The sequence below is a fragment of the Phaethon aethereus genome, assembly GCF_964289735.1.
Source record: "Phaethon aethereus genome assembly, chromosome: 18".
NCBI lineage: Eukaryota > Metazoa > Chordata > Aves > Phaethontiformes > Phaethontidae > Phaethon > Phaethon aethereus.
In genome coordinates this window covers 3,779,632-3,804,860 of record NC_138594.1, presented here as the reverse complement: position 1 = coordinate 3,804,860, position 25,229 = coordinate 3,779,632, and the positions used below count along the sequence as shown (strand labels likewise).

The window sequence follows — 25,229 nt, the reverse complement described above, 5'->3', positions numbered from 1 at the left end:
TGGGGCAGATGCCTGCAGGACCTACACTGGTGGGAAGGCTTAGAGCACTGGCAAAGGTGCCTTAGGACAACCGTGGTCTTCCACCTCTGGGTAAGGAGGAGGAGCAGGCCACGCAAGCTCTGGTGGGCGTAGGGACGAGGTTCACAGCCACTGTCATGTTGCGGATCATTTCTTCCAAACCATGCTCCTCTTGTGGTGGACATCTCCATTCCCAACCCTCCAAGCCCACAACATCCCTGCACACCTGGTTGGAGTAGCAAGAAACAAGGAGAAAAACTGCCTGCAAGAAGCAAGTAGGGAACAGGGTCTGCATGGAAAGACAGGGGACAAAATCCATTTGCTGCCTCTTCATTTCATTTTGGAGAAAGAGTAGGAAAAAAACCCAGAAGAAGCTATGAAGATTTGTGAGAGGTCTTCTATGAAAGAAACCATAAGAAACCGTAATTAAAGTGGAGAAGATACATCAGTGGAAGCGCAAGTGGAAAAGCAGTGCCGTGCTTGGACTCAGCAAGGGGTAAGCAGGGAGATGGCTGGTGAAGGTTAATGGGGGCTGGTGGAGCTACTTAGTCCAGAATCTATATTCAAGGCAAAGGCATCCAAATGAGGACAGTGAAGAGTGGGAATTGTTTCCAGGATTTGGAGCCCACAGTGACTGAATTAGGACTGTTTGGGCATCGTATGAAAAGAGGAGGAAGCTGAAGCTGTTTCCTGGAGCTTGGCACAGGGGGCTTCATCACGCTCAGTCACCCCCATGGAGGGATGGGAGACAGGGTTGGAGCAGATGAGTCTCTCAACGTGAGTACTGTTGGGGCTGAGCGCTGCCTACCTGGGCAAAAAAGCTAATGAGGGAGAAAAGTGAGTCAGGAATCCTGCCAACATGGGTGCTGCAGGGTGGGGTTTCAGCCAGACCAAAGCAGGGAGGTAGACAGGGTGATGGGCTGATAGGGACAGCAAATCATGGCCTTAGGATGCACAGAAAAGAGTGGTGGGGCAGAGGGAGGAGAGGCAGACAGAGCCATCCTATAGGTCTCAGAGTGTGCACATATTGCTCCCACCCAGAGCTGGTGGTGGGCAGAAGCAGAGAGATACTGGCTGTGGTGGGGCATACTGGGCTGCGGAGCTTGGAGAGTCTTGGTGTCTTCAGCCTCTTTGGGCAAAGCATTGCCGGGGTCCCTCTGCCGCTGCCGGGGCAGGTCTGTCCCTCCCGAGCTGTAGGCAAAACCGAATTCATAGCAGGTTAGCAAAGCCCAGCTTTGCATCTGGTGCTGAGAAGCTGTGAGCATGAGCACTGGTGGGCTTTGTGCAACTAATGGCCATATCTGCGGAGAAGACACACTCTGCAGACTGCTGCCTGCCTTTTCTGGCGCACGGGCTGAAAAGCACTGCCACAAAACAGTTAATGTGTGTGTACCGAGCACTTCCTGAGCAGTTGCTGAGTATAGGCGATCAGTTATGCAAGCTGTTTCTTCAGTTTTAATCTGATTTCCTCCCTCTGCTCTTAATAAATCTTATTTTTATTAGATCTTTTGAGTCCTAGGCAGCTTGGGAATTTCACATAGATTTTCCAGGCAAAGACAGACCTCTGAAAGGAGGTACGAATAAAAAAAAAAAAAATAGAAAGGGGCTCTGGAGATATTCAGGCAGCAATTCTCAGCTGAAAGAACAGAGGACACAGGTCCTTTTCTTCAGAATGTCGTGTTCAGGGCAAAGGGCTGCTGGAAATAGCTTTTGTTGATTCTGGCTGGGAACTTAAAGGGATAAGAGGTATCACTGCTTGTCAGAAACAGCAATGTCAGAGTGAGTTAAAAAGGGATGGCTGATGTGATGGGGGATTGCAGCAGGTTATGTAGCTCCTTTGTGAATCTGCGTGGCTGGTCGCTGCTGCCTTAAGGCAGGTCTTGCCATTTATTAGGGGTGCTTCCCCTCACGCCACCCTCGGTACAGTTCATCCCCAGTATCATCTCGGTGTTTACTTCCCATTGCCTACATGTTTGCACCAGATTTGACGTCAACTCCAAATCTGATCACAGCTGAATTTATACCAGAAACTTGGCAAAGCTCTACCTAAGGAAAGGCTGGAAGTTTTTTACTTGAAGTAAGCTATTATAGCTCGTAGTCCATTGCAGGTGGTGAGCAAGAGGCACAGGGCTTGCCAAAAAATGGCATACCACAGGGTCAGCACAAGGCCACCTTTGACAGCTGGGAAGAGGCAGCAGTTTCTAGCTTCTGCTGATTTCCTATGGTATATTTGAACTCTTACTTTGGGAAAGAAATCAGTATGACACACTACTTCAGAAAGGCTACTGAGACCTGATCCACCAGAACTACTATTTCACTTGTTCTTGGAAGCTTTAACTACTCTGAAACACTGGAATTGGGATGGTGGGAAGGGTTTGAGGCTTTTGGTGTGGTTTTTGCTGAGGGCAAGTCTTTAATACCATGGAATTGGCATGCTTCAGGCTCTCAGTTGGTACCAGTAGATTTTGCTGCTGGCTGTGGGGTTTCTTTAAGGCCAAAATGTATGTATGCTTCAATCTTGCATTAATATAAAGCTTGTGCATCACAAATGCTGACTTGTAGGAAATCAAAGACACCCCCAAACCCATGCCATTACAAGTGACTCAAGGTACTGCTTAACAGGTCATCAGGATCACTGGGAGTTTCTCAAAGACTGAAGCCGGGACAAGCCCTGACTGTGGGAGATCTCAGCAGGGTTGTAGCTGTGGTGGTGCCCAGGTATCTTTTGCTCAGTCTAGATGCCTTAAGCACTCAATCAGCTTTCTACTACTACAGCCTGGCTTGGCCTTTAATACTATCTTAGAATCATAGAATGGTTTAGGTTGGAAAAGACCTTTAAGATCGTCAAGTCCAACCGTTAGTTGTTAGTTCTTCTTATCTGTTATTTCTGTATTTCTGGTATGTCCTAGTGCCCTTCACGTTGGACACCATTTCTTCTGTTACATACTGTAACTGGGCCCCCAAAAAGCAAATAACAAGTTGGGCTTCAGCTGCCCGGGGTAGAATTGCACTAAGCTCCAGCTTCCCCCATGGTGTATTACTAAACTACACAACAGCCACAGTTCTGAAATGATCTGTAAAGGTTACCACAATAACAGCAGGATGCCACCTTATTTATTTTGCACTTGGCTTTTAGAGTTCCCTATCTGAAAGTACATCAAGTCTCTGTGGAGCTCTAACATCAATGCCACATTCTATGAAGCAAGGAAAATATAATATTTTTACAGTCGGTCTTTAAATCATTTTCTGACAACAAATCAATCGTACAAGAATCCTTGTTGGTGTTATGAGTAAGAGAAGGAGAGATTTTGAGATTAAAGTATAATAATAGCTTTCTGTCTCCACAAATTTGCCCTTTCGTGTATCAAACTATTGCATTCTGCTGCTGAGATATAATCAAGCCCCACCAATCAGATTTATGATAGTGCTAATAGGAAAAAGGATCGTATAATGCTGTTAATGTATGCTCTATAATTAACATTAATGGGAGTCGCGTGGTTAAATGCCCCTTGCATCACCCTGAAAACGGACCTGTAGGTGCAGTGTTTACTTTTGTAACTGCAGGGAAGTAGCAATAGATAGCGAGCAATTGCCCATCTTAGCAATTAGCAAAAAAGTTAGAGATGCTTCAGGAATCACTCTGCCCCGCAATGGTGCTTGACCTTGGAGCCCTGTGACAGGAGACCAGTCTTCTCCCGCAACCCGCCACGTGGTCCTGTGGGGTCGGTTGGGGTTTCTTCTGAACTAGATTGCGGGAGCTGGGCAGGGAAGGTGCCAAGAGCTCCCCGGCAGGGTTGTACTCCCTTTTCCGTAACGCCTACAGCACCCAGGTGCTCTCCGGAGCCTTCAGTATTTTGTGGAGCCAGCTTCTGCAGAATCAGCACTTTGCAGACCCAAACCTCTGGTAACGAGATCCAAAGCCTGTGGAGCCATTTTAGGTTGAAATACAACTCTGACATTTGGACATTTGTGTCCACTAAAAATCCTAAGGTTTTTTTTTTTTTGTCACCAGGAGTAGCTTTGGTGGTTAAACCCAAACAGGTACGTGACATTTTGTGTGTCCTAAATCATCGTTATTGTTTCACAAGGAGGTATTGCTCTGTCTTGAGACCTGTGGATAACATTCTCCTTAATTAGAAAAGTAGTGTTTTACTCCCTCTCTCCAGGGGTGCAATTTATTGCCCAAGTGAAAGCCAATGAAAATCATTAAACCTTAAATCTCAGCCCTGACACTGAACACTCGGCTACCTCAGCCTTCTCCTTTCCAACCCAAACTGCCCTAAACCCAACCAACCGCTCCAGCCCTCTGCATAACCATTCTGTGTGTTTGCTACGTGATGTTTGTTTTATTTTTGCAGGTGTAAATTTAAGTTGAGGCCAAATCTGTGGAAGTTAGAGAAACTACAGATGCAAACAGGAACTGCAAAGTGATATATGCTGAGTGATGAGAACTCAGAGAGAAACAGGATATTAATTGTAAGAAATGTGAAGTCCTAATTTCTCCCCAGCTCCCCAAATAGAAAGAGAGTGGAAATAAATGCTTCGAAGTAGGATATTCTTGGTGAATTAGAGTGAGTGTTTTCATTTTATCTTCCTAATAATGATTTAAGATGACTTTTGCATGAATTTAAGCACTATAAAGAAATGAAAGCCTGGGAGGGAGATGGTTCTGAGGAAGATTTCCATGTTAAAATATTGAGAATGATTTTCAAATGCATTTAAGTGACTTATAGCCTACATCTCCTGAACTTAAACTCTTAAGAGAAAACATTTTAAAGGTGCCTGGGGGTGCAATTACGCTTTACAGCTTGAGCAGCCCTAACCATTCCCTTCCCTTTTTCTTCAGACTCCAGTCGAGGCCTCTTCCCCCGTGCCTTGCACCAGCTTTCAATCTATCAGACCCAGCGCAGGATGAGTTCAAACAGTTAAACCAGCAAAATAAACATTTTTTTCTCTTCAGGTTAGCGAGTTGAGTCAGCTTAGCAAAGGATCCAGCCACCCCAAGAACTTCTAAGAGATGAGGATGACATGACAGCTGGGCAGCTCTTCAATCCAATCTCCTGCAATGCATAACTTCACCCAGGGGGTACAGAAATCAAACTTTCATTTTCAAAAATCACTTTAGGAACTAAATACAGATTTTCTTTTATTGTTTTACCCAGCCTTTGGCTCTTTAAAGCTCAGGTCCTTTTGGGAATGAGACTCCATGGCCTCGAGAATGAATTTATTTTTTATTAGATGCCTCTCGGTTGCTTTACAAGTACTATAAGGAATAAATTTTTCACCACAAGGGTGGTGAAACCCTGTCCCAGGTTGCCCAGAGAGGTGGGAGATGCCCCATCCCTGGGAACATCCCAGGTCAGGTTGGATGGGGCTCTGAGCAACCTGCTTTAGTTGAAGATGTCCCTGCTCACTGCAGGGAGGGTGGGACTAGATGGCCTTGAAAGGTCCCTTCCAACCCAAACTATTCTATGACTCTGTGATTTTGCCATCTCCTCGCGAACTCCACGGCCCCCTCCTGCTCTCTGTCACAGACGCCACGACACATCTGCAACTGTTAACTGAAAATGAGCCCAGGGATGCAGAGGAGGGAATTGCAACCAGCACCAGGAACCAGCAGCTGTGAGGACTCCCCTGACAAGGCTCTGGGCCGCTTCTTCGTGACAATGGTGTCTGAAGTCCCCAACACCCACCTGAATGCCTTGATCTGCTATTATACCCCAAAACCTGAAATCCACCCAGCACTTCTCCCCGTCGGGAGCTATCGCTCTGCAGGTGACGCTCGGCGGGAAGCTGCTCTGGCACTTACACCGCAGAACGAATGCCCAACCACGTCCCCCACCGGGCTGCCTCTCCACGCACAGCCCAGCCGCCCGGGGCCGTGAAGGGCTTCTCCCCCCTGTTGCAAAACCACGGGGAGCAGGAGGCGGTGGGCTCGGCCCCTGCAGGGCACCCGCTCCTCCGTCCTCTGCCCGCCCGGGAACGGCGGAGCCAACGGCATCTCACCGCAGCCTGACGGGGCCCGATCCCCCGGGCTGCGGCCTGTGCATGCCTGACCTTGACCTTGACCTTGACCTTGACCCCGAGCCCGAGCCCGAGCCCGAGCCCGAGCCCGAGCCCGAGCCCGAGCCCGAGCCCGAGCCCGGCCTCCAAGCCCAGGCCCAGCCTCCCCTCCCGTCCCGCCCGGCCGCTCCGGTCTCACACAGTGACCCGCACCCCCCCCCACCGGAAGCCCCGACCCGGAAGACGTTTAGAGGTCGTGCCGGGCAAGATGGCGGCGCCCATGCGGTGAGGGGAGAGGGCGGCGGGAGGACCGCTGCGGCCATGAGCGCTGCCCGCCGCTGCAGCCCGCCCCGGGCGCTGGCAGGTACGACCGCCCGCGGGGTAGCGAAGCCCCGGCGGGGTCTGGTGGCGGAGGGGGGACGCGCTCGGCGCTGTGCGGGGCCGGTAGGGCGGGCAGGGCCGGGGCCGGGGCGGCGCGACCCCCAATCCCGGGGCTGTGAGTAGTCCCTGGGTCTGCTCTATAAAGTGATGTACAGGCCTTGTATATCTTTGTATATATTCCTCTATGTAGGGAGATAGGTGTCGTGTCGCACAGGGGTGTCCTCTTGATGTATTTGACTTTGGTACTGCCCTATGTCAGCTGCGTCCTTTCAGTGCTGCTTGTGCCATTTTGCCAAGATAAGTAGGGATAATCATGGAAGGAGAAACTAAAAATGCATTTCTGGGGAGCTAGGAGATTCAGAAGAAAACCCCCAAACCGTCAGGGCAAGCTTAGACTTTCAGTTGTCTCATTTGGAGCCTGCAAACATGTTTCTGCCCACCTGAGCAGCCCTGGTTCCCATGTGGTGGCATGTCTTCTGTCACAGCTGGCAGTAGACATTGTAGTCTGAATTAGAAGCAAACTCAAATTTCTTTTTATGCCTGTCTCTTAAGCTTGAAAAGAAGGAACTGGAATCCTATGTTCTATTTTTTTCTTTAAACAGGATTGTTTGCCTGGCATCTGAAGAACACGGGAATACGGCAGATACCATGCCAGTTTGTGCATCTGTGCCGCGTAGCCAATGACAGATTGATTACGTTTCAGTACTTTAACTTTCTCAAACGAATGGTAAGTCAAGGAGTGTGTTCATTCCAGGTTTCTCACTCTTTAATTCATTTTGTCCCATGTGATGAGTCCAAATGGAGATTAGTTGATAAATCTGCCAAGCTCAGGCAATCCCAAGTGTCTCCTTCTCTTCATTGCATCGGAGTTAAGCACTTGATATCTGAAATACCTGAGGTTGGAGGAAACCCACTGTGGGGAGGACAATGCCTTTGCCACAGCAAGTCCTCTGCCTGATGGAGGGCTTTCTGTGCCTTTGAAGTGGAGCGCTTGTCTCACATTGAGAAATGTGAAATGAAATTATTTTCAATGTTATTATTTGTTAAAATGCCAATAGGGAAATCAAACCTTGGCTAGCAGTTGTACAAGTGACAGGCAGAACTCACCTGTGGAGATAGTGTGTTCTGACTGAAGAGTTAATCAGCTAATTTGATCAAAACTCCCAAGGTTGTTAACTTAATAGGTTACAGTCTATTGTGTGCTGTTAGTTTTAGGTATTAAAAATTGTAATTATCATTCAAACCCTTGAAATTGTATCTTCTTCTTTGAACAGTTTTATCGCATGTAAGAGGATGGTAGTAAAAGACTTATTTTGCTCTTCCCTGAGTTGTGTCCTGTTCATTGTACTTTGGAGTTATGGCTACAAAATAGGGATAAGACTAAGCCTTATAGCGAATGACTGCTTTGATTGCAAGAAGCGTGTCCATCTGTTGGTATTTTTGAGCTTCAGTCCTGTGTGAAGCAAGAGATGGTGGTCTCTTCCACGCTTCCGGAGATCACCAGCACTTCGCAAATTGGTTTTGTTGTTGTTTGTTTTTTTTTCCCCCTATTGATGTGAGCTGTATTCACAACACTTATTTAGAGTTGAAAAGTTTCAGATCCCTCTTCCTCATTATAATTATTGTGCAAATGATTAGTTAAAAGCTCAGTCTTTTTATGCCTGTCTCTTGTGCTTGAAATATATAGAATATTTTAGAAAATAAAATAGAAAAATAGGAGAAGCTAAATGCTCTTTTTCTTATTCTGTAAGAGTTCTAAAAGAGAGGAAATGACTGTCTCCTAGCTTTCCTTTCAATATGTGTTCATATGAACTCCTGTTGAAAATTGTTAAGTCTAATAAATTAGCATAAAGCTTGTAATAAACAGTAATAGCCTAATATGGGAGATGATTTTATATCATAGGAGGTAGATTGTATTTTCTGGAATTTTTCTGATCTTTTTTTTATATCTTAAAGATACAGAAAGTTTAGTGCTTATATTTGGAGATTGTGGTTGTTATGGGCATGTGTGTATCCCTTTGTTTAAAGGTGAATTGATTGGTTGTAAATCAAACTATATCATCTGGTAGTTTTGAACATAAGTAGAGTTTGCTGTTGAAACTACAAGGGAGGAAATAGTTTTATGCAGAAGCAATTCCTTGAGCTTAAACAAACATTATTGATGCAGTTGTGAAATGAAAAGCTGCCTTTGTAATATCTTGTCCAACTTAAGAAACCTTTTTGCATTGAAATAAGCATTTGAAATTCAGGTTAACTCAGTCATGTCATCATAGGAAAACATTCTCTTAAGGATAAGAATAATATAGCAATACAACTGATGTTGTTAATAACCTGAAATGGACAGAAATATCTTCTTGACTGTTCATCTTAACATTTCTCATTCTATTTAGTATGTAACGCAACACAACAAAGACCTCAGCCAACAAGCAAAACCTAAGTCAGATTCAGTTGCATCTCCTTTCCGTGAGCTTCAGCAATTGAATCAAGAAAAAAAGGTGATACACAAGATTAGACCCATTTCACCTGTTCATCAACCTTTGTCTGAGACATCAAGCAGAAATGAGTTGAGAGAAACTAAGTCAGCTGCAGAAATTGAAGACTCAGTCACACCAGTAAGAGCAGAATCTAAAGAAGATAGACAATGGAAAGAAATGAAGCTGCAGCTGGATGATTTGCCAGGAATTTTGGCACGCTTGTCCAAAATTAAGCTTACAGGTACTACTGATTATTTTTTTTCACTTCTGTGCATCCTGTTTGATATCAGCATGTTGCTGGTACTGTGTAGATTTTTGTTTGATAATTCCCACTTTACTGGTGCAAAGTACCTAGGTCAATTCCATCATATTGTTTTATGGAAGCATTTAATAGTTTTACCAGTAAAATCATTTAAAAAACAGTGAGGAAGAGCTTGCATCATATCATCAGCTAGCTTTTGGGAATAGTAAACAAGCGTTAGAACAAAAAAATATGGTGAAGCTGGGTTAGGAAGTGAATTTGCAAGCATTGTATTAAGTATTTAAAGTCGTCTTGCTCAAGTTTACCAATGTTCTGTATTATTTACCTACCTTTCACTTTAGTACTGCTAACTGTAGAATTGGTATTAAAAGTACCAATAGAAAATAATCTGAATAATTTCATATCTTTTAAAGGAAAATGTTTGTGTGACCAATTAAATTTTCTAAAATAAGGTATAATTTACTTTTCTAGTCAATGACAGTGTTGTATTTTCAAACCAGCAGTTTGTTAAGCAATTGCCGTGCAGCCTAACTACATTTTCCCTTATTCTAATAATAATAATACAGCTATAAATTACTTCTTTGCCAATAGTTAGTGCTATATGTAGTTTTATGTCTAGGAAAACTCTAATGATCTGACCAAAGCCTTACATCTTGTCTGTACCAGGGCCAAGAACAGAAATATAATTTCCTAAATCCCTACTGTGGTGCTCTCTCTAGTGGGTAAAACAAATTCTTGATAACAAAACTGTTGGTATTTGACATAATAATTTGTTATAATAAAAATCCTGAATTCAGCTTACTTTTTGAAACTTTTTGTCTCACAGTATATACGTTGTCAGTACAATTTTTCCATGGAGAAACAAACACTGAAAACGTACAGTGTACAATGGCCGTTTAAATTTTTCTATAATAAAAAGCCTAGTAGTTCTCAGTGTTGATGAGGCATCTCCTGTTTTGGACTTGGCAAAACTGATCTTGTCTGTATGTCCAAACACGGCTCTTCATTATTTTTTTAAAAAAACTCCAGGTGTTTATTTTGTGCTGGCAAAGAGCTGGGTTAGTAGACTCGAGCGATGAAAAGCATGTCCTTCGATACTTTACCATGTCACTTGTACACATTAGCCTTGGTAATTTAAAATTTAGGTATGTAAAACTCTTACTGGCACATTCAGCAGTTACCAGGATTATCGTACTTCAAATATGCAACAGCTTTGTGGCACATACAACCTCAACTATTGCTTCTTCTTTCTTTCTGCATAATACAGGTCCTGCCTTTTTCTCCCCGATGCTGTTCAGTTTTAGTAATATTTTGTTTCTGTTGGGCTCATTACAGACAACTTATATGTACAATTAACTCTTCTAGTGTGTTTTCAATGAGGTGATTTTATTTAAGTGGTCTTTTATGTGAACTTGAAAGCTGGCTAGTTATTGAAGTAGAATGAAATTTTTAAATTCTCAATAGATCCAGAAATTAAAAGCTACAATGCAATGATTAAGTGACCACCTTAAAAAGGAGAGGAAGAGAATGAACTATTATTGACGCTCCTTATGGATAATCTCAGTGTTAGTACCACATCAGAGTATTACTTGTGCTCCTCAAAATGGGAGTTTCAAGAATTACATCATGATGGAAGAGTGTCTTTTTCTGGAGAAAATCATTTTATGTGATACTTGTTTGGCAGCAAGACTGAGGCCTCACAGTACATTTCAACAGCTTCTAGTAGGCTCCTGTTTAACTGCAAAAGGCAGGATTTGACAGGAGAGAAAGTACCACTCTGGTTTTGAAATAGGGTGTTCTTGAAACCTGCAGAAGGCAATGGTTACAGAATTTCATTTGCTTTGTTTTGATTGTCTGTTGTTTTGTATGAGTCTGCATTTTCAGAGGTGCTGGTTTTGTTCCAAGGGAAGCATGGTAAACTTTTGTACCTGTTGAGAAGGTATAGAGATACAGAAAAAACCCTTAATCTCTCTTCTCGTTGTGATCTTTATGTATTTGGATGGGGAAGATGATCTGGGGTGGGGAGATTTTACTGGAAGTAGAAAGTGCGAAAGAATGAGTTGGATGAAGAGGCATTTGTAGCAGGGGAGTTCTGTCGTTGGTCTTTATTGGTGATAGGATAGTGTAGGAGACCGGAGCAGGAAAAATACTTGGTGTAGTGTGTGGAGTAAGGAAATAGAACTAGCTTTTTTTCCAACCTGTGTAATCATTTAGACAAATTATATATTCTGTAAAGAATATGGTGGTGTAGTTCTTTGATGATATTTTTTTTTTTTTTTAAGACAAATAAATTCCGGGGTCAGTTTTTAAGTTACAAATGACACACAACTCAATTCCTTTCACCCATGAAGTTCTGATAGATCTCATATCCTGTGTGGGTTTTTTGGCAGACTCTTTATTTATACTTTTTAGAGTATGAAATAACAAAATAACAAACTCTGCATTATGCTAAAATGGGACTTCCTTATGCCCTCTTCTTTTCCCGCTGCTGAAGTAAAGAGAATGTTTGTTTGTGTTCTGAACTGTAATTCACCTTTGAAAGGAAATGAGTTTAGCTATTACCATACCCTCCTGCTTCATGTAAACTGCAGCTCTTGTGACTCTGCCATTAGAAGCTTTGCCATACCAACAGGAAAAGATTTTTGTTTATATTCTTTTGCCATAGAAAACAATTAGGGAACTTTTAATTACTTGTCGCATAATCTACCTTTTTGGATTCAATTTCCATGCTTTCCCTTCTCTGTGGTGCTCTGTGTTGGTTGCTGCCTGAACAGCTGTATCTTACCATCAAGGCGCTTGGGAAGCTAATACATCTGTTTGATAAGTTTTCAAAATTATAAATGTAATTATTTTCAACTTTAGGATAAAGTTTATGTGTAACTGAAAGTAGGAGAGACACATGTGAAGGTATGGTGGTAGGAGGAAATTCTAATATTTTATAATGCAAACACATTAAGAGTTTCAGGTTGTCTCATCTCCTTAAATTTAACTTCAAGTTTACATTTAAGTAATGTTTTCCCCAGTGATCACAGATGAAAGCTAAGATGAGCTATATACAAAAACACAGGAAAATTAAACTTCAGTTTTTAATTTGGGGGAAGCGTGATGAAGACACGGTATGAAAAATGCTGAGTAATTTCATTAGATGTTTCGCTATGGTTTGTGAACATTTTCCTATTGTTGCTCCTGTAGCAAAGGATGTCTTGCACATTGGTCTTTTGGTGAGGACAAGCAGTTAGATGTATAGCACCTTATGTAGCGCCTGTCCGAGAAGTGGATGTATCAACATGGGTCAGATGTAAACTTAACTGCTAACTTCTGAAGAGCTGTAGAATTTTTCATCTAACTTGCAAGCCTATTGAGGAAGGGGCTGTGTCTTTAGCGTATATCTTTCTTTCTACTCTGCCTGGAAGAGTTGAGTCCTGACTCAGGCTACCGTAACGCGGATCTCCTTCAGAAGGTCATACTAGAGCCCATATGTTTCAAACAGTTATCTACCTTTCTTTTATCCTGTATTTTAATATACTACAGTTACCATTTTTATTTGTCTTCACAAACATGTTAATTTGTGTCCAAAGATTCTTTTACATTCACAGCTGTGTATTAACTGGAGGTTGCTTATCCAGAGATCATGTGCAAAGTCACAGTCTCTCCCCTGAAGTCTATGTATTCGTTTATGGCATCTCGTTGTAAAGCACTTTTACCTTCCAACTCTTCAAAGGTGTTTTAGAGTTCTAGTAGTATGTTTTTCAAAGTACATTTTAATAGTCAATCCATTAAAGCATGTTGAACATTGCTTTTCTGGGCTGATTACTGAAGATGTGTTTCAGATCTCAGTAGAACAGCTTCTGTACTTGGTGTCTTGCTTTGGTTCGGAGTGTGCAGTATCCATGCAGAATCGCTGGGACCTAAAGGGACGCTTCAGGAAGTCATCTAATCTATTTTGCCCCAAAGCAGGATCACCTTTAGGGTATATCATTCCTGACTGGATGCTGCTTTATCCATTCTTAAAACCAACCAGGGAATATACAGCTTCCCTGGGCAGCTTGCTACTGCCCTTACTGCTGAAAAGCATCTCTGTGTCTCTAATGGAGACCTTCCTTTGCTTCACTTTAAGTATGTTACTATTTCTCCAAACACTAAGAAATATGGAAACTTTCTCAAAATAAGCTTAGGTTTTGCTGTGCTCCTCTTATTGAGGATGTGAGGTGGTGTTTGGTTGTATCTAGCTCTCGTATCCTGTTAATACTATGTAAGAAGAGTTAAGAGTACATTATCTCTGGTTTTGTTGTGGTCTATATCTTAGAGCTAAAATAGGCCAGCCTGAGGTATTTACACCTGTACATCTGCAGTAATAAGCCATGTTTAATGGAGTCATTCCAGGGTTTACCATGGTCAGATCAGAATCAAACCTATTTTGCTTTTTCCTCATCAAAGTGTAATGTGCATGTTATAGACAGGATCACAAGACTGATATAATCAATTTTTTGAGGAGGCCCATGAATTTGTTTGAAGTTTGTTTTTAAGGTAAAGATTTACATATCGTTTTGATGCCATCTGATCATTAGTAGCTCCCTCCACAGGAAGGAGGATGCGGACATTCTCCAAGCAGGTGCCAGAATTCTTTTAAAGACATATTTCGAAGCATCTATGCTTTAGTTTTCAAATCTTTTAAAAAATACATGAATCTTGCACACAAAAAACATGTTTCATGAATTGAGATGGGAGGTTCTGGCTTCACATAAGGGGGGAAAAAAAAATTTGCCATGAGGGCAGTCAAACTTTGGAGCAGGTTGCCCAGAGATGATGTCCTTGGAGATGACAAAGCCCTAAGGGACCTGGCCCGACTTCAGCATTGACCCTGCTTTGAGCAGGACGTTGAATTTGGTGATCGCCTGAGTTCCCTTCCAATCTGTATTACTCTGTGTTGTTGCTAGACAATGTCAGACAAAAACATAGGAGTAAAGACTACCAGCTACAAAATTGTGCATAGTTTCTGTCATGGACTTACTGAGCTATGTTTAAGATTTGCAAAGTGGACAAATAGGATAATTTGTGAGCATTTTCAGTTTCAGAGACTAAACTAGGACTTTTTTCATATTTCCCCTTTTAAGAAAATAATCTTGTCTTGTTTACTAGAAAACAGCTGGAATTTGTTGGATGTATTGCCTACATATGAATTTGTGTCTGCGTGTTAGCGATTCTCTAGCACAAAAATATTGAACTGGAAATCAGAAGCCTGAGCCATTTGCTACTGACTTAGTGTGATCCTCCTTCATCCCTGTGTCTGTTGTGTATTTGTAATACAAAGATGATGGGTATTGAGATTTGCATAGTGACTCTTGAGTGTTACCAAACCCCTAGTAATGGAGCAACAATGATTCAGGTGCCTGTGTTGTGTTCGTAGGCTAAAAACCTGATAACAGCTGCTCTAGGGAAAAAATGCATTTGCCTTAGTGGAGTTCCAGTACGTTTCCACTTTATTCTGGAATAATGGCATTTCTTATGGCGTTTATTCTTTAGATGGTAGCTTTAATATAGCCAGAAACTTTGACAAAGGTTTATTGGTATATATTATTTAGATTATTACTAGTTACATTTATTCTCAGTTCTAAGTATTTTTCATACGCCTGACAAAGTACTTCTCATTTTGTGATTATTAAAACAGTAACTATTATGCTATCAAACAAACAAACCTTAATAGTGGTAGCCTTCTGGCAATTTGTTTTCAGTGCTACAAGGAAAACTAATGAAATAAAAATAAACTATTATTACTGTTTATTTCTTGCAAAGCATTTAAAAATTGTTCAATGATAAAAAGAGATTATTTGCTCTGTTAATAATATTGCACTGGAATAATATGCACTCATGTGATATGAGGCAAAGACTTCTTTCAAATTATTGTCCCAAATTTAAGTTTGCTTCAGGAGTTTGGCCTTCTTTAGCGTGCAGGTTATAATCTGCAACAAAACTTAGATATGCCTATACCCAAACAAATCTAAGTTTATAAAGAAAACATTGATCAGTTGTATAGTGCTAGTATTGATGCTACATTTAGTTTTCCAGAAACCAAAGTGTGAAAAAACTGGAAGGAAAGTTCCATCAGCTTTTGGAAAGCTGGTTTCCTTTAAGGAGTATATAAACACTTGTAGTAAAACAGTGAAATTGTTTCTTAAATTAATATAGAAATGCATTTGCCTTTGTCCTTCCATATGTAGTGATACATCATCAGTACAGGAGTAGAAAGGAAATCTAAAGCTGAATTGGTTTGCTTTTGCTTTCTACACTTTTATTTTGGCTTGGCTACTTTTTAATAGGAGGTAAACAAAATATGGCATAGCATTTCATTCTCTGCCCTGCTCTGGGGAGACCCCCCCTGCAGTGCTGCGTCCAGCTCTGGAGCCCTCGGCACAGGAGAGACATGGACCTGCTGGAGCGGGGCCAGAGGAGGCCCCAGCAACGCTCCGAGGGCTGGAACAGCTCTGCTGGGAGGACAGGCTGGGAGAGCTGGGGGGGCTCAGCCTGGAGCAGAGAAGGCTCCGGGGAGACCTTCCTGCAGCTGCCAGGACTGAGAGGGGCTGAGGAGAAAGATGGGGACAGACTTTTTGGCAGGGCCTGTAGCGATAGGACAAGGGGTAATGGTTTTAAGCTAAATGAGGGCAGATTCAGACTAGATAGAAGGAAGGAATTATTGACCATGAGGGTGGTGAAGCCCTGGCCCAGAGAGGTGGGAGATGCCCCATCCCTGGACACATCCCAGGTCAGGTTGGACAGGGCTCTGAGAAACCTGATCTAGTTGAAGATGTCCCTGCTCATGGAAGGGGAGTTGGACTAGATGGCCTTGAAAGGTCCCTTCCAACCCAAACTATTCTATGATTTGCATGCTATAAATACAAATACAGGGATTTATAAAGGCAGATCATGTTACAATGAAGCTGAAGAGGAATGTAAAGAATACACTGCAGACTTTTTGAATGTGTTTTTATGCTAGGAACATTATAATTCACTCCTGTTGTCACCAATCCATTAGCATTTTCTTTTTCATTTACATTGAAACAGGAGACACATGTCTCCTGTTAATTTTTGTTAAAGCTAAAGTTGTTTAAAAGACTGAAAATTAGGTTTAGGCTGAGATCATAAGTTTTAATCCTGGCTTCTTTTGGAGAGCATATATAATGCCAACTCTCATCAACAAATCTTGAAAGGATCAATTCCATCTATTATGCAATAAGGTAAAGTTAATTTGTCCCCTAAAGCACTAAACTAACAGGGATTGAAAAACAAACAGAGTCAATGACCTCATTCCCTTGATGTGATCTCAATTAAATATACTTTTCCTCCATGAGGAAAGTAGAAGAGTAAATTATTGCTTCCACAGTAAAAGAAAATAAACTTCCCAATCCAAAGGGAACATTTTCTTATTTACTCTTAATGTGTTGCATTTGAATTGCTAGGCGATGAGACAAGCAGGGAATGCCTTGTGTTCAGAGCACTGCCCAAACACCTAAAAATACCTGTTTCGAAGGGATAAGTGAGAGGATGTACTACAACCTTTTTTAATGAGATTCTGATAAGTCACACTGAGATGACTGGCTGAAATTAATCTGGAGAAATCAATGGGGACTTTAATTAGTGCTGTAGCTGTACAGTATTAGAATTTCTTTGAGGTCAGTGTAATGGTAATGTTACACTGACTGTTTGCCAATCTGCTCCACCTTTCTTCTTCAGTAAATGAGTTGGTGTTTTCCCATAATAAATTGGTGTAAAGTGCTCTCTAAGATAAGCTTTAATTAAATTCTTGTCTAGAAGTGAACGTGTGATTTATTATGCAAAAGAATGAATGTAATCACTCTTAGAAATGTGAAAGCCACTGCTTCGCCGTCATCTTTTCAGCATGTTTTTTAACTCTATCAGTTGTAAACCAATGCGTTTCATATTTTCTTTGTGCGCTTTACTAAGAAGGATCCAAGAGCTTTGAAACCAAGATGCTATTGTATTTATATCATAAATGGGGTCCAGTCTTTCAGAAGTGATCAGTACCTGCATGTTCGTTAGCCTTTCCAGTGAGGTTACAGAACCTGTTGTTATTTCACAGCTTCTCAGAGGGATAAGGCTCATTGTAGATTTGTTGTATTTTAGAAGTAGCTGAAGGGGCCGCAGTGAGAGCCAGATGCTGTCTTGGGGAATCAAAGCCGGGGACTTGCCTTGGTATCCGGCAGAGACCCTGACGCAGCGCACTCGCAGCCAGCCTGCGCAACAAGCCACCTGCACAACATCCTGTGAATCCATAACAGGGCTAAATAATTTGTGTTTATAATAATATTATGTATATTATTATAATAATATTCAGTTGCCAATGGATTTTAATACTTCGAGGGAAATTTTGATGAGCAGCAAGTTTTCTTCACTGTCTTTTTAGGATTAAATCCTAAGGTTCTTATGCAGGCACAGTTCTTAAAATTAGCACTTTGCATGTGCATCCTTCCTGGCAGGGTTCTGCCATGACATTTAGTTTTTTATCTCAAGTAATGCTGCTTAGGAGATGATCCAGGTATTTTCAGCCAGCAAAGATCATTTATTTGTCATTTAACTTCAGACAAACAGGAGAGTGTAGGCATCAGGAAGATAAGAATATTTAGATTCTTTGATTTGAGCCAGCTGAGGTCTGGAACATGTAATTACATGCAAAATATTACTTAAATACTTTCCATTTAATAACTGTTAATTTTAGATTGTAAGATTCAAGGTCATGAGCAAGATACTCAGTAAATGTGCTGACTTTTATAGTATAAGAATATTATTTCTTGCCAAAAGTGAGGTTCGTAAGACCTGTTATTTGGGTAATTATAATATTATGATTGAGACTTGGGTAACTTTCATTTTAAGGATGTCATTTGCAGTACTGTACTAAAGTTATAATTTTGGATGACAAATCTGAAATGGATTTTTATTAATCCACTCAAATTTTGAGGCCTTTAAAAGTTGCTAGGTCCATGTGGTGACATGATTGTACCTTCTCCCTGAAGTGGGCATGTCAAATGGGAACAGGGTGGGCAAATATTTGTGCAGTGAAGTTACTGACTTCACCAGCTATAACCTACATGCCCTCAGTCTTTTCGACACTCTGCACTGCTTAAGTTGCTGCTATATTTTGATATAATGCATATCTCTTAGTTCAGGGTTTTTTTATTGTTTTTCTTCCACTTTAGACTTTGCAATGGCATTTGAGTTACTGGAACAAATGTATCTCATGTATGTGTTGCGTGAGGCAGTAGATCCTGTAGCAAATCCATAAAATAGGGAAAACAGAGGCATAAGTTTAATTCTCACCTCTTCTACTAATGTGCTGAGGCTTGTGGGTTTCTCATTTCATCCCTGACAGTTCTTCTCATCTTTGCCTTCTTTGTGTAGAGTATTAGTATTAATTGTACTCAGTTCCTGGAGCTGCTTTGATCCATAAAAGTAGCAAAAAGTTAATCTGCACAAGGGTTCTTACAGGGTTTAAAAACCTTAACTCTAGTGGCATGTACAAAAGAGACGGTTTCTTGTTGATGCTTTGAACTGTGCTCTCGCTTGTGTTGCAGCTCTGGTTGTAAGCACCACGTCTGCTGGCTTTGCCATGGCCCCGGTCCCTTTTGACCTGACCTGTTTCCTGCTTGCCTCCCTCGGAACTGGACTGGCGTCCTGTGCTGCCAACTCCATCAATCAGGTCAGTCCATCTGTTCATCTGTACCGCAAACTAGTGTCGTCCTGGCTTCTGAAATGCTGCCAAGGAGTGTAAATGGATGGCTGGGAGTGCTGTGCCTTCAGCTGCTGCGTGAGCTCTGAGCCACTAAAACTGACGCTAAAGGAATATATGCCTGAGAATTAAAGTATAGTTGCCAGGCACAGTGTGTTTATTCAGAACGGAGTTGATGAGGTTTTAAGCCTCCCAATTATAATGTTTATCTTGATAATACCAAGCCTGGGTCACTGAAGATGGCATAGCAAGAAATGTGTAATCGGAGTGTAAGAATAGCCACTGGGGCTCCAGCCTTACGGGCCTGGCTCTTCGCTTGCATTATTGTATGACCTTGTTGGATCTGGCTAAAGAATGGCTTGGAGCACCCTTCTAAATGTCTGTAGTGCGACTTCGGTGGGGTTTGTGTGCTTCTCTTCAGGCTGGAATCAGGATATCTCCTGCACATCTAAAAAACGTACTGAAAATCCCCATCATGTTGTAGATGTTTCATGCCGGAGATGTTCCAGGTGCCTGAACTTGAGCTTCCTTGCATGTGTGAATATGCCTGTGGAGCTTGATGCTGATCTCTCAGCTCCCCTGCAATCCAGCTGTGAAGCAAAGTTGCTGTTTGGCTCTTCCTAAGTCCCAAAGGAGAGCCTAACTAGTGAACAGGTAACAACGCTTGTGGTGTTGAACAGAGTTACAAAGTGTAGTAGCTATGGTCATTTTCAGTTGTAAATATGGGCTGGAAAAAGAAGTGGCAGTGCCACCTTTGATAGCACTTTATGGTTTCAGCAATCGCTTGGGGGATGGGGGAGGCTGAGTCCTGGGACCCCGCTAATGGAACAGGGCATGGAGGTTTCCTGAGATCTGCATCCTGGGGTCACCTTGACTGAGTTAGGCTCTTTGATGTTTACACCTTCTAACACCTCAGTTGTAGGCACCTAATGTCCTTTTTGAGATTGTACCGATAAGGACGCATCTTGCTCAGACTGAAGTAAGTACAGGTGTGTTACTGTTTGTTTTCACTGAACTTAAAACTGGGATAGGCAGCGAACTTCATGTCTGTTTTCTCTGCAAAATAGGAAGGATGCTGCATGATTTTTAGTTGCTTGGATATACTTTGGTAGCCTACCTGACTTGAAAATACTTAAGTTGCCTTGAAAAATAATTTTAAGTAAGTCAGACTATTTTCTGAAGTATACGTTTGGTTGTTATGTACATATTTTTCACATAAAATCTGGGTAGAAAAGCTGTCATAACTAAGGTGAAGCTTTCTTGGTTTTGATACAATTTGAGGTATGCTTTTTTCCTCCCTTTTTTTCTTTACTACAGTTTTTTTATGTTAAAAATATGACTTATCAAGCCTTTGAAGTATTTACTGGCATATTTACTTTCACCTTTGATGTGGATACTACTGGACTAAGGGGAGAATTAGTTACTTCTTGTTTAGAAACTCCTGTGCAACTTGTCTTGAGATTTTGATAGATCTTCGTAGAGGTTATATTCACGCACAAAAAACTGTTTTTCTTCAGCTTCCATGTATTGTATTTTGTCTCAAAATAGCCAGTTTTTAAACTCTTGCTTTAAAAATCTTGCTTTTTAAAATCTTGAGATACTTGGGGGTGTGAGGAATCCTGTGCCATAATTTGGAGTTTGACACTTTTGAGGCTTGCTGGGATGGGAAAGGAAAGTCAGGAGTGTAATAACTTTGTGCTTGGGCTCATAATTCACTATTTACTCATGGCTATCTCACCACAGGAACAGCTGTTAATATGCCTTTAAATAGAGAAGCTTATTCCAGCCTCACAAAGTGTGAAACCATCTTTCACAATCTCAGCTGAATGCTTCAAGTTTGCACACTTGCTCGTGTTGAGCCACTTGCCTATGCAGACGGACCTTCAAGGCAAAGACTCTTAGTAAGGAAAATAAAGACGCAGAGTTGGTAACGAAGCCAAAGAAGAGAGCTGTGGTATATGACCTTGGTTATCAATAGATCCTTTCAGTCGGCGAGTGTCCCTTTCCCAGTGTTGCTGTTGCTACAGTCTGAATTGGCTGGGAATTTAATTTTCGATAAATACTGCAAGCTTGGCTATCCGTCTTGACCTTTGGGAAGGAACACATTTGACTTGGAACTTCCTTTATTGCTACTTTGCTCTGTCCATTGCTCCCCGTACGCATCCTCTTCTCTGGCAGCTCATGACTCATGTTTCCCTTGTTGCTCCTTGCTATCCCTTAAGGACCTTTTTATATGATAACCGTCTTTCCGCTTCCCATATTGCTATAAATCTGTACATCTTTAAGGGCAACTTGTCTTTCCCACTCCTCATTTCCCTGATAAATCTGTGTTCACGATTTACAGTCCTCAGATATGTCGTGGGAAGGTAAAGTGTCGATTGTGTAAGATTCTTCCCCGTGATTTAGGACAGGATGTGAGGAGCCTGGTCCTGTGAAAATGTAATACAGATTCCATAATATTCGTGGAAGTATTGATACAAACTTTTAACTGTTCAAATTCTGTAGTTAGGGGTTTTTTTTGCTTCTCTCGACCATTTCATTTTAGCAATCTGGTAGGAAGCTGAGCCCAGTTTACCCTCATTGAATTAAGCTGAATTAACTATTTAAGTTGAATTAGTCCTGGTTCCCTCCCTAGTAGTTATGCTAAGTAATGCACAGAGGCCAAGAAGTCATGTTTTGTTTCTTTACAATGTTGGTCTAAAATAATCTTTTCCTTACCACTTCCTCTCTTGATTTCAGATGGCTGTATGTCATTATTTCAAACTTTTTTTTCCTTCCTAACCACAAGAGCTAGGAAGTTACAAAAATTTGCTGGAGTGGAGGTTCTCGCCCCATTTTCGCTGTCCTTAAGAAGAAAGCGATAATAAAAAACTGATGTGAGTTGGCAACGTTGTATTTTTCCATTGTTTATAGAAGTAAAATCTGGATATTTATCAACCAAAGACGTGTATTTACAAACAAGTTTCACAACCCATAAATTCTAAATTCTAGCTGTAGTTTCTGATGCACGTAGAAATAACGTATTTTTATGACAATTCTGTGAAATTGGATAGTTATTTTTAAGAAGCTGATGACTTTTTTGGCGAAATGGCAATGAAAAGGTTGTGTTTGAAAATAACCTGGAAAATACAGACAAAAAGTACTTGAGCGTGGGCTTGCATCGGGGGGGAAACGTGGTGCCTTTTCTACAGCAAGGTCTTTCTAGAAACGTTTGTGTATAAATGTCAAGAGAAGTATCTTGGAATAATTTATGTTAGACAGTAGTTTGAGAGAAACAGAATCTCTCAGGCTGGTAGAAAATGTTATGAATTCTGCAGATCTGGATAAATATTGGAGGGTCCTTTGGTTTTCCCATAGAGTGTGTTGGGTCTGTGGGCTATAAGGGAGTAAACTCCTGCTGGAAGGTGCCAAAGAAAAGAAAGTGTTTTATTTCTCTTGTCCTCTACCAGCAGTTCTGCCTCTGCCTCACTCCTTTGTATCACAATACTTCAGAGTTGTACGTCACACCTAATCTAGCATTTTAGTGGCACGCTAATCCAGTGGTCCCTGGTTCTCTTCCACATCACGCAACACTGCGTTATATCCTTCAACCCTTCGGTATTGTACTACAATGTGTCACCACTTTTCAGTCCCACCTGCTAAAACTGCTTTCCTCTTTTTTTTTTTTCCTCTTTTTCTAAGGGTGCTCTTTCTTTTTTCCATCATTGAAGTAACTTAAAATTATTTTGGACAGGCGTTCTTGATCGCTGTTCTATCTTTTCAAAATAATCAATATTTTACAGTGTTTTTTAATTAGCAAAAAAAAAAAAATCTCTTAATGTGTTTACCAAGACACATTTTTACTGTAACCTTACTAAGCTAGCCAAAACCACCAGAAAATATCATTATAAGAGATTAGTCTTATTAATTGCAGTTATGGTAAGGAAATGGAAATATGTTCTGGGGTTTCATCTTGTAAATACTGCAAGTTAATCTTGAATAAAACAAATAATTATTCCTTGCATATCACTTTTTTATACTGCTCACTTTCCTGACTCTGTCAGTGTTGTATATCGGTATGGATACACAAGAAGGTATTTCACTTGTTCCTTGCAAGTGACAAAAAAGAATAATCAAAACATTGTTTTTCTGATCGGTGAAGACCAATTTTGTAACATTTTCTCTCACACTGTACTCATGCTGTTGTAGAAATGGAGTGGGAGAAAATGGTATTAAGTTAGTTGATCAGATTTTGCTTTTTCGTAGCTCTCCTTTTTGACGATTTTTGAAAGGTGACTCAACTTTCAAGGGGTAGAGTCTTACATTTATATTATGGAGAAAAACATGTCATTTTTGAGACTTCTAAGATACTAGCCTCTGATTTATGGAGAAAGAGATAAAACATGAAGAGATGTTTACAACACAATACACGGCGTTAAAATGTTAAAAGAATCGCATGCACATTTTATATGTCAAGTACATTCTTCTGGAACTGCAGCACAGTTAAAAAGTAGGAGAGAGCTACAAAGATGAAAGCAGGATGTTTAAAATGATTTGAATTTAGTAGCCGAGAGATAAAATGATGTGGTTGGATTTGACTGATGGTACCTTGAAAAGGAAGCAGACTGGACTGAATATCTTAGCTGGTTAGAGAGCTGAAAATAAGAAATATAGTAAATAAGTTAACCACAATGAGAGAACAAATGCAGGACCAGTTAACAGCCCCATCCCTTCAGGGTCTGGTCTGATCTGACGGCCGCCTTTTGCTCTTGATGTCATTCTCTCTTGACAGCGATGATCCCTTAGAAGTGTAGCTGTAATGGGTGCGAAGGATGGGTTTGGTGTTAAAATAATGGAGTGAAATTCAGGATCTGAGTTCATTTGCCAGCCCGTGGACCCTGTGTGTGATCTTTTCTATTAAGACAAGCTGTGATGGTCATTTGGATAGCAGAGTGATGGGCACCAGGCTAAATAAAGTAAAGATAGAGCAGCCTCTCCTCCGGTTTTTAATCCACTTACTATTTCTACACTGCCAGGAGGATAGCTGTAGTCTTCACCTTTTATGATATTTTGCTGTTCTGTAATGACTTGATTGACCAATACTCACAAAACAACTTTAAAAATGCTAAAAAAGTAATAAGCCTACTTAGATAAGCAAATATTGCCCCATCTTCCAGAGAAGGATCAACTAGATCTTACAAATACTGTAACATTCTGCAATCTTCATCGCACCTCTGTTGCCTGTAGATGAAGCTGTGATTCGCTGTGCTGATGGTATGAAGTCAGTGTTTTTACAGTTGTTTTTGCAAATATGAGTTAACCAGCAATACATGGACTCCAGGGAATAAAATGGACAAATCGATCCAATTCAGATAAACAGTTCATACCATCATGGCCAGCAATGATGTCATCAGTTGGAGCCATGCTAATGTTCTTGTATTCCTGCGCTCAGTCATCGTGAGTTGATGTTTGTTGTGTATTTGTAGTTTTCTGAACTACCTGATATTTAAGGTCAAGTAATGGGATGAAAGGAGTAGGAAAAAAGTAAGTTTGAGGGCTTTTTGAATTTTGAAGTAAATGTTATGAAAGAATGCATGGCACTGATTGTCAGAAGTCCAACACCTTGTTCTTCTCTCAAGATATACTGGCTGTAACTGTTTTAGCTTGCTGAGCCAGTAAAAATTGTAATTCATTTTTCAAGGAGGGGAAGAAAAACCATGAGGACCATGAGGAATTAGTTATTGCGAACACCTGCATTGCGGGGAGGAGGAGGGCCGTTGGGAGATGTGCCACCAGCTTCCATGGTGGAGCGGAGTCTTCTCCTTATCAAGTCCACATTTTGTTTTAGGGTTGGCAAAGAGTAACGGTCATGATTTTATGTGAATGAGATGCAGCGTCTGAAATAGTTTTTAAGTATTAACTCAGCCCTTCTTTCCCCTGTTGCCCTCTGCTCCATCAAACAGCTTTTGTGAGTGAGAAGGAACCTGGGAGGTTTTTTTGCGGTTGGGTTCCACCGATCTTGCGAGCACGGAGTAACTTCACTTGTATCATCTTTTGTTTCTGTAAGTTTTATAAATATTCTAGTTTAAGCTTGATCGGGGGCCTTGCAATGCTACTTGTTTCTCAGTTTCTCTGAGAGATGTTTAACGCAGGGTTTTTGATCATAGAAGTAAAAATGGTTCACACTAGGCTGTTAGACCCCAAGTAAACTGTTAGCTTTCTGTGGCTGTTAAAAATAATGTAAAGTGATATGACATTAGTAGTTGTGTTCCTTTCAGAGCGTGCTGCTGTGGTTTCTGAGCAAATCTATAGAGAAATCTGTTATAAGGATTGAAGCCATAGAAAAAAAATAAAACAAGGGTTAAACTAATGC

General features: G+C 41.2%; 1 protein-coding gene across 1 annotated transcript in view; it reads left to right on the top strand.

Moving 5' to 3' along the window:
* Window positions 1-6,342: 6,342 nt before the first annotated feature.
* The window catches only part of COX10 (cytochrome c oxidase assembly factor heme A:farnesyltransferase COX10), a gene marked incomplete at both ends in the record, with an annotated part of 104,785 nt that continues 85,898 nt past the window's right edge, over window positions 6,343-25,229 (top strand). The window contains 4 exons of the mRNA XM_082008221.1: window positions 6,343-6,385; window positions 7,005-7,129; window positions 8,793-9,117; window positions 18,723-18,847. Of these exons, the coding sequence (XP_081864347.1) occupies window positions 6,343-6,385; window positions 7,005-7,129; window positions 8,793-9,117; window positions 18,723-18,847 (618 nt within the window). The remainder of the gene's footprint in view (window positions 6,386-7,004; window positions 7,130-8,792; window positions 9,118-18,722; window positions 18,848-25,229) is intronic.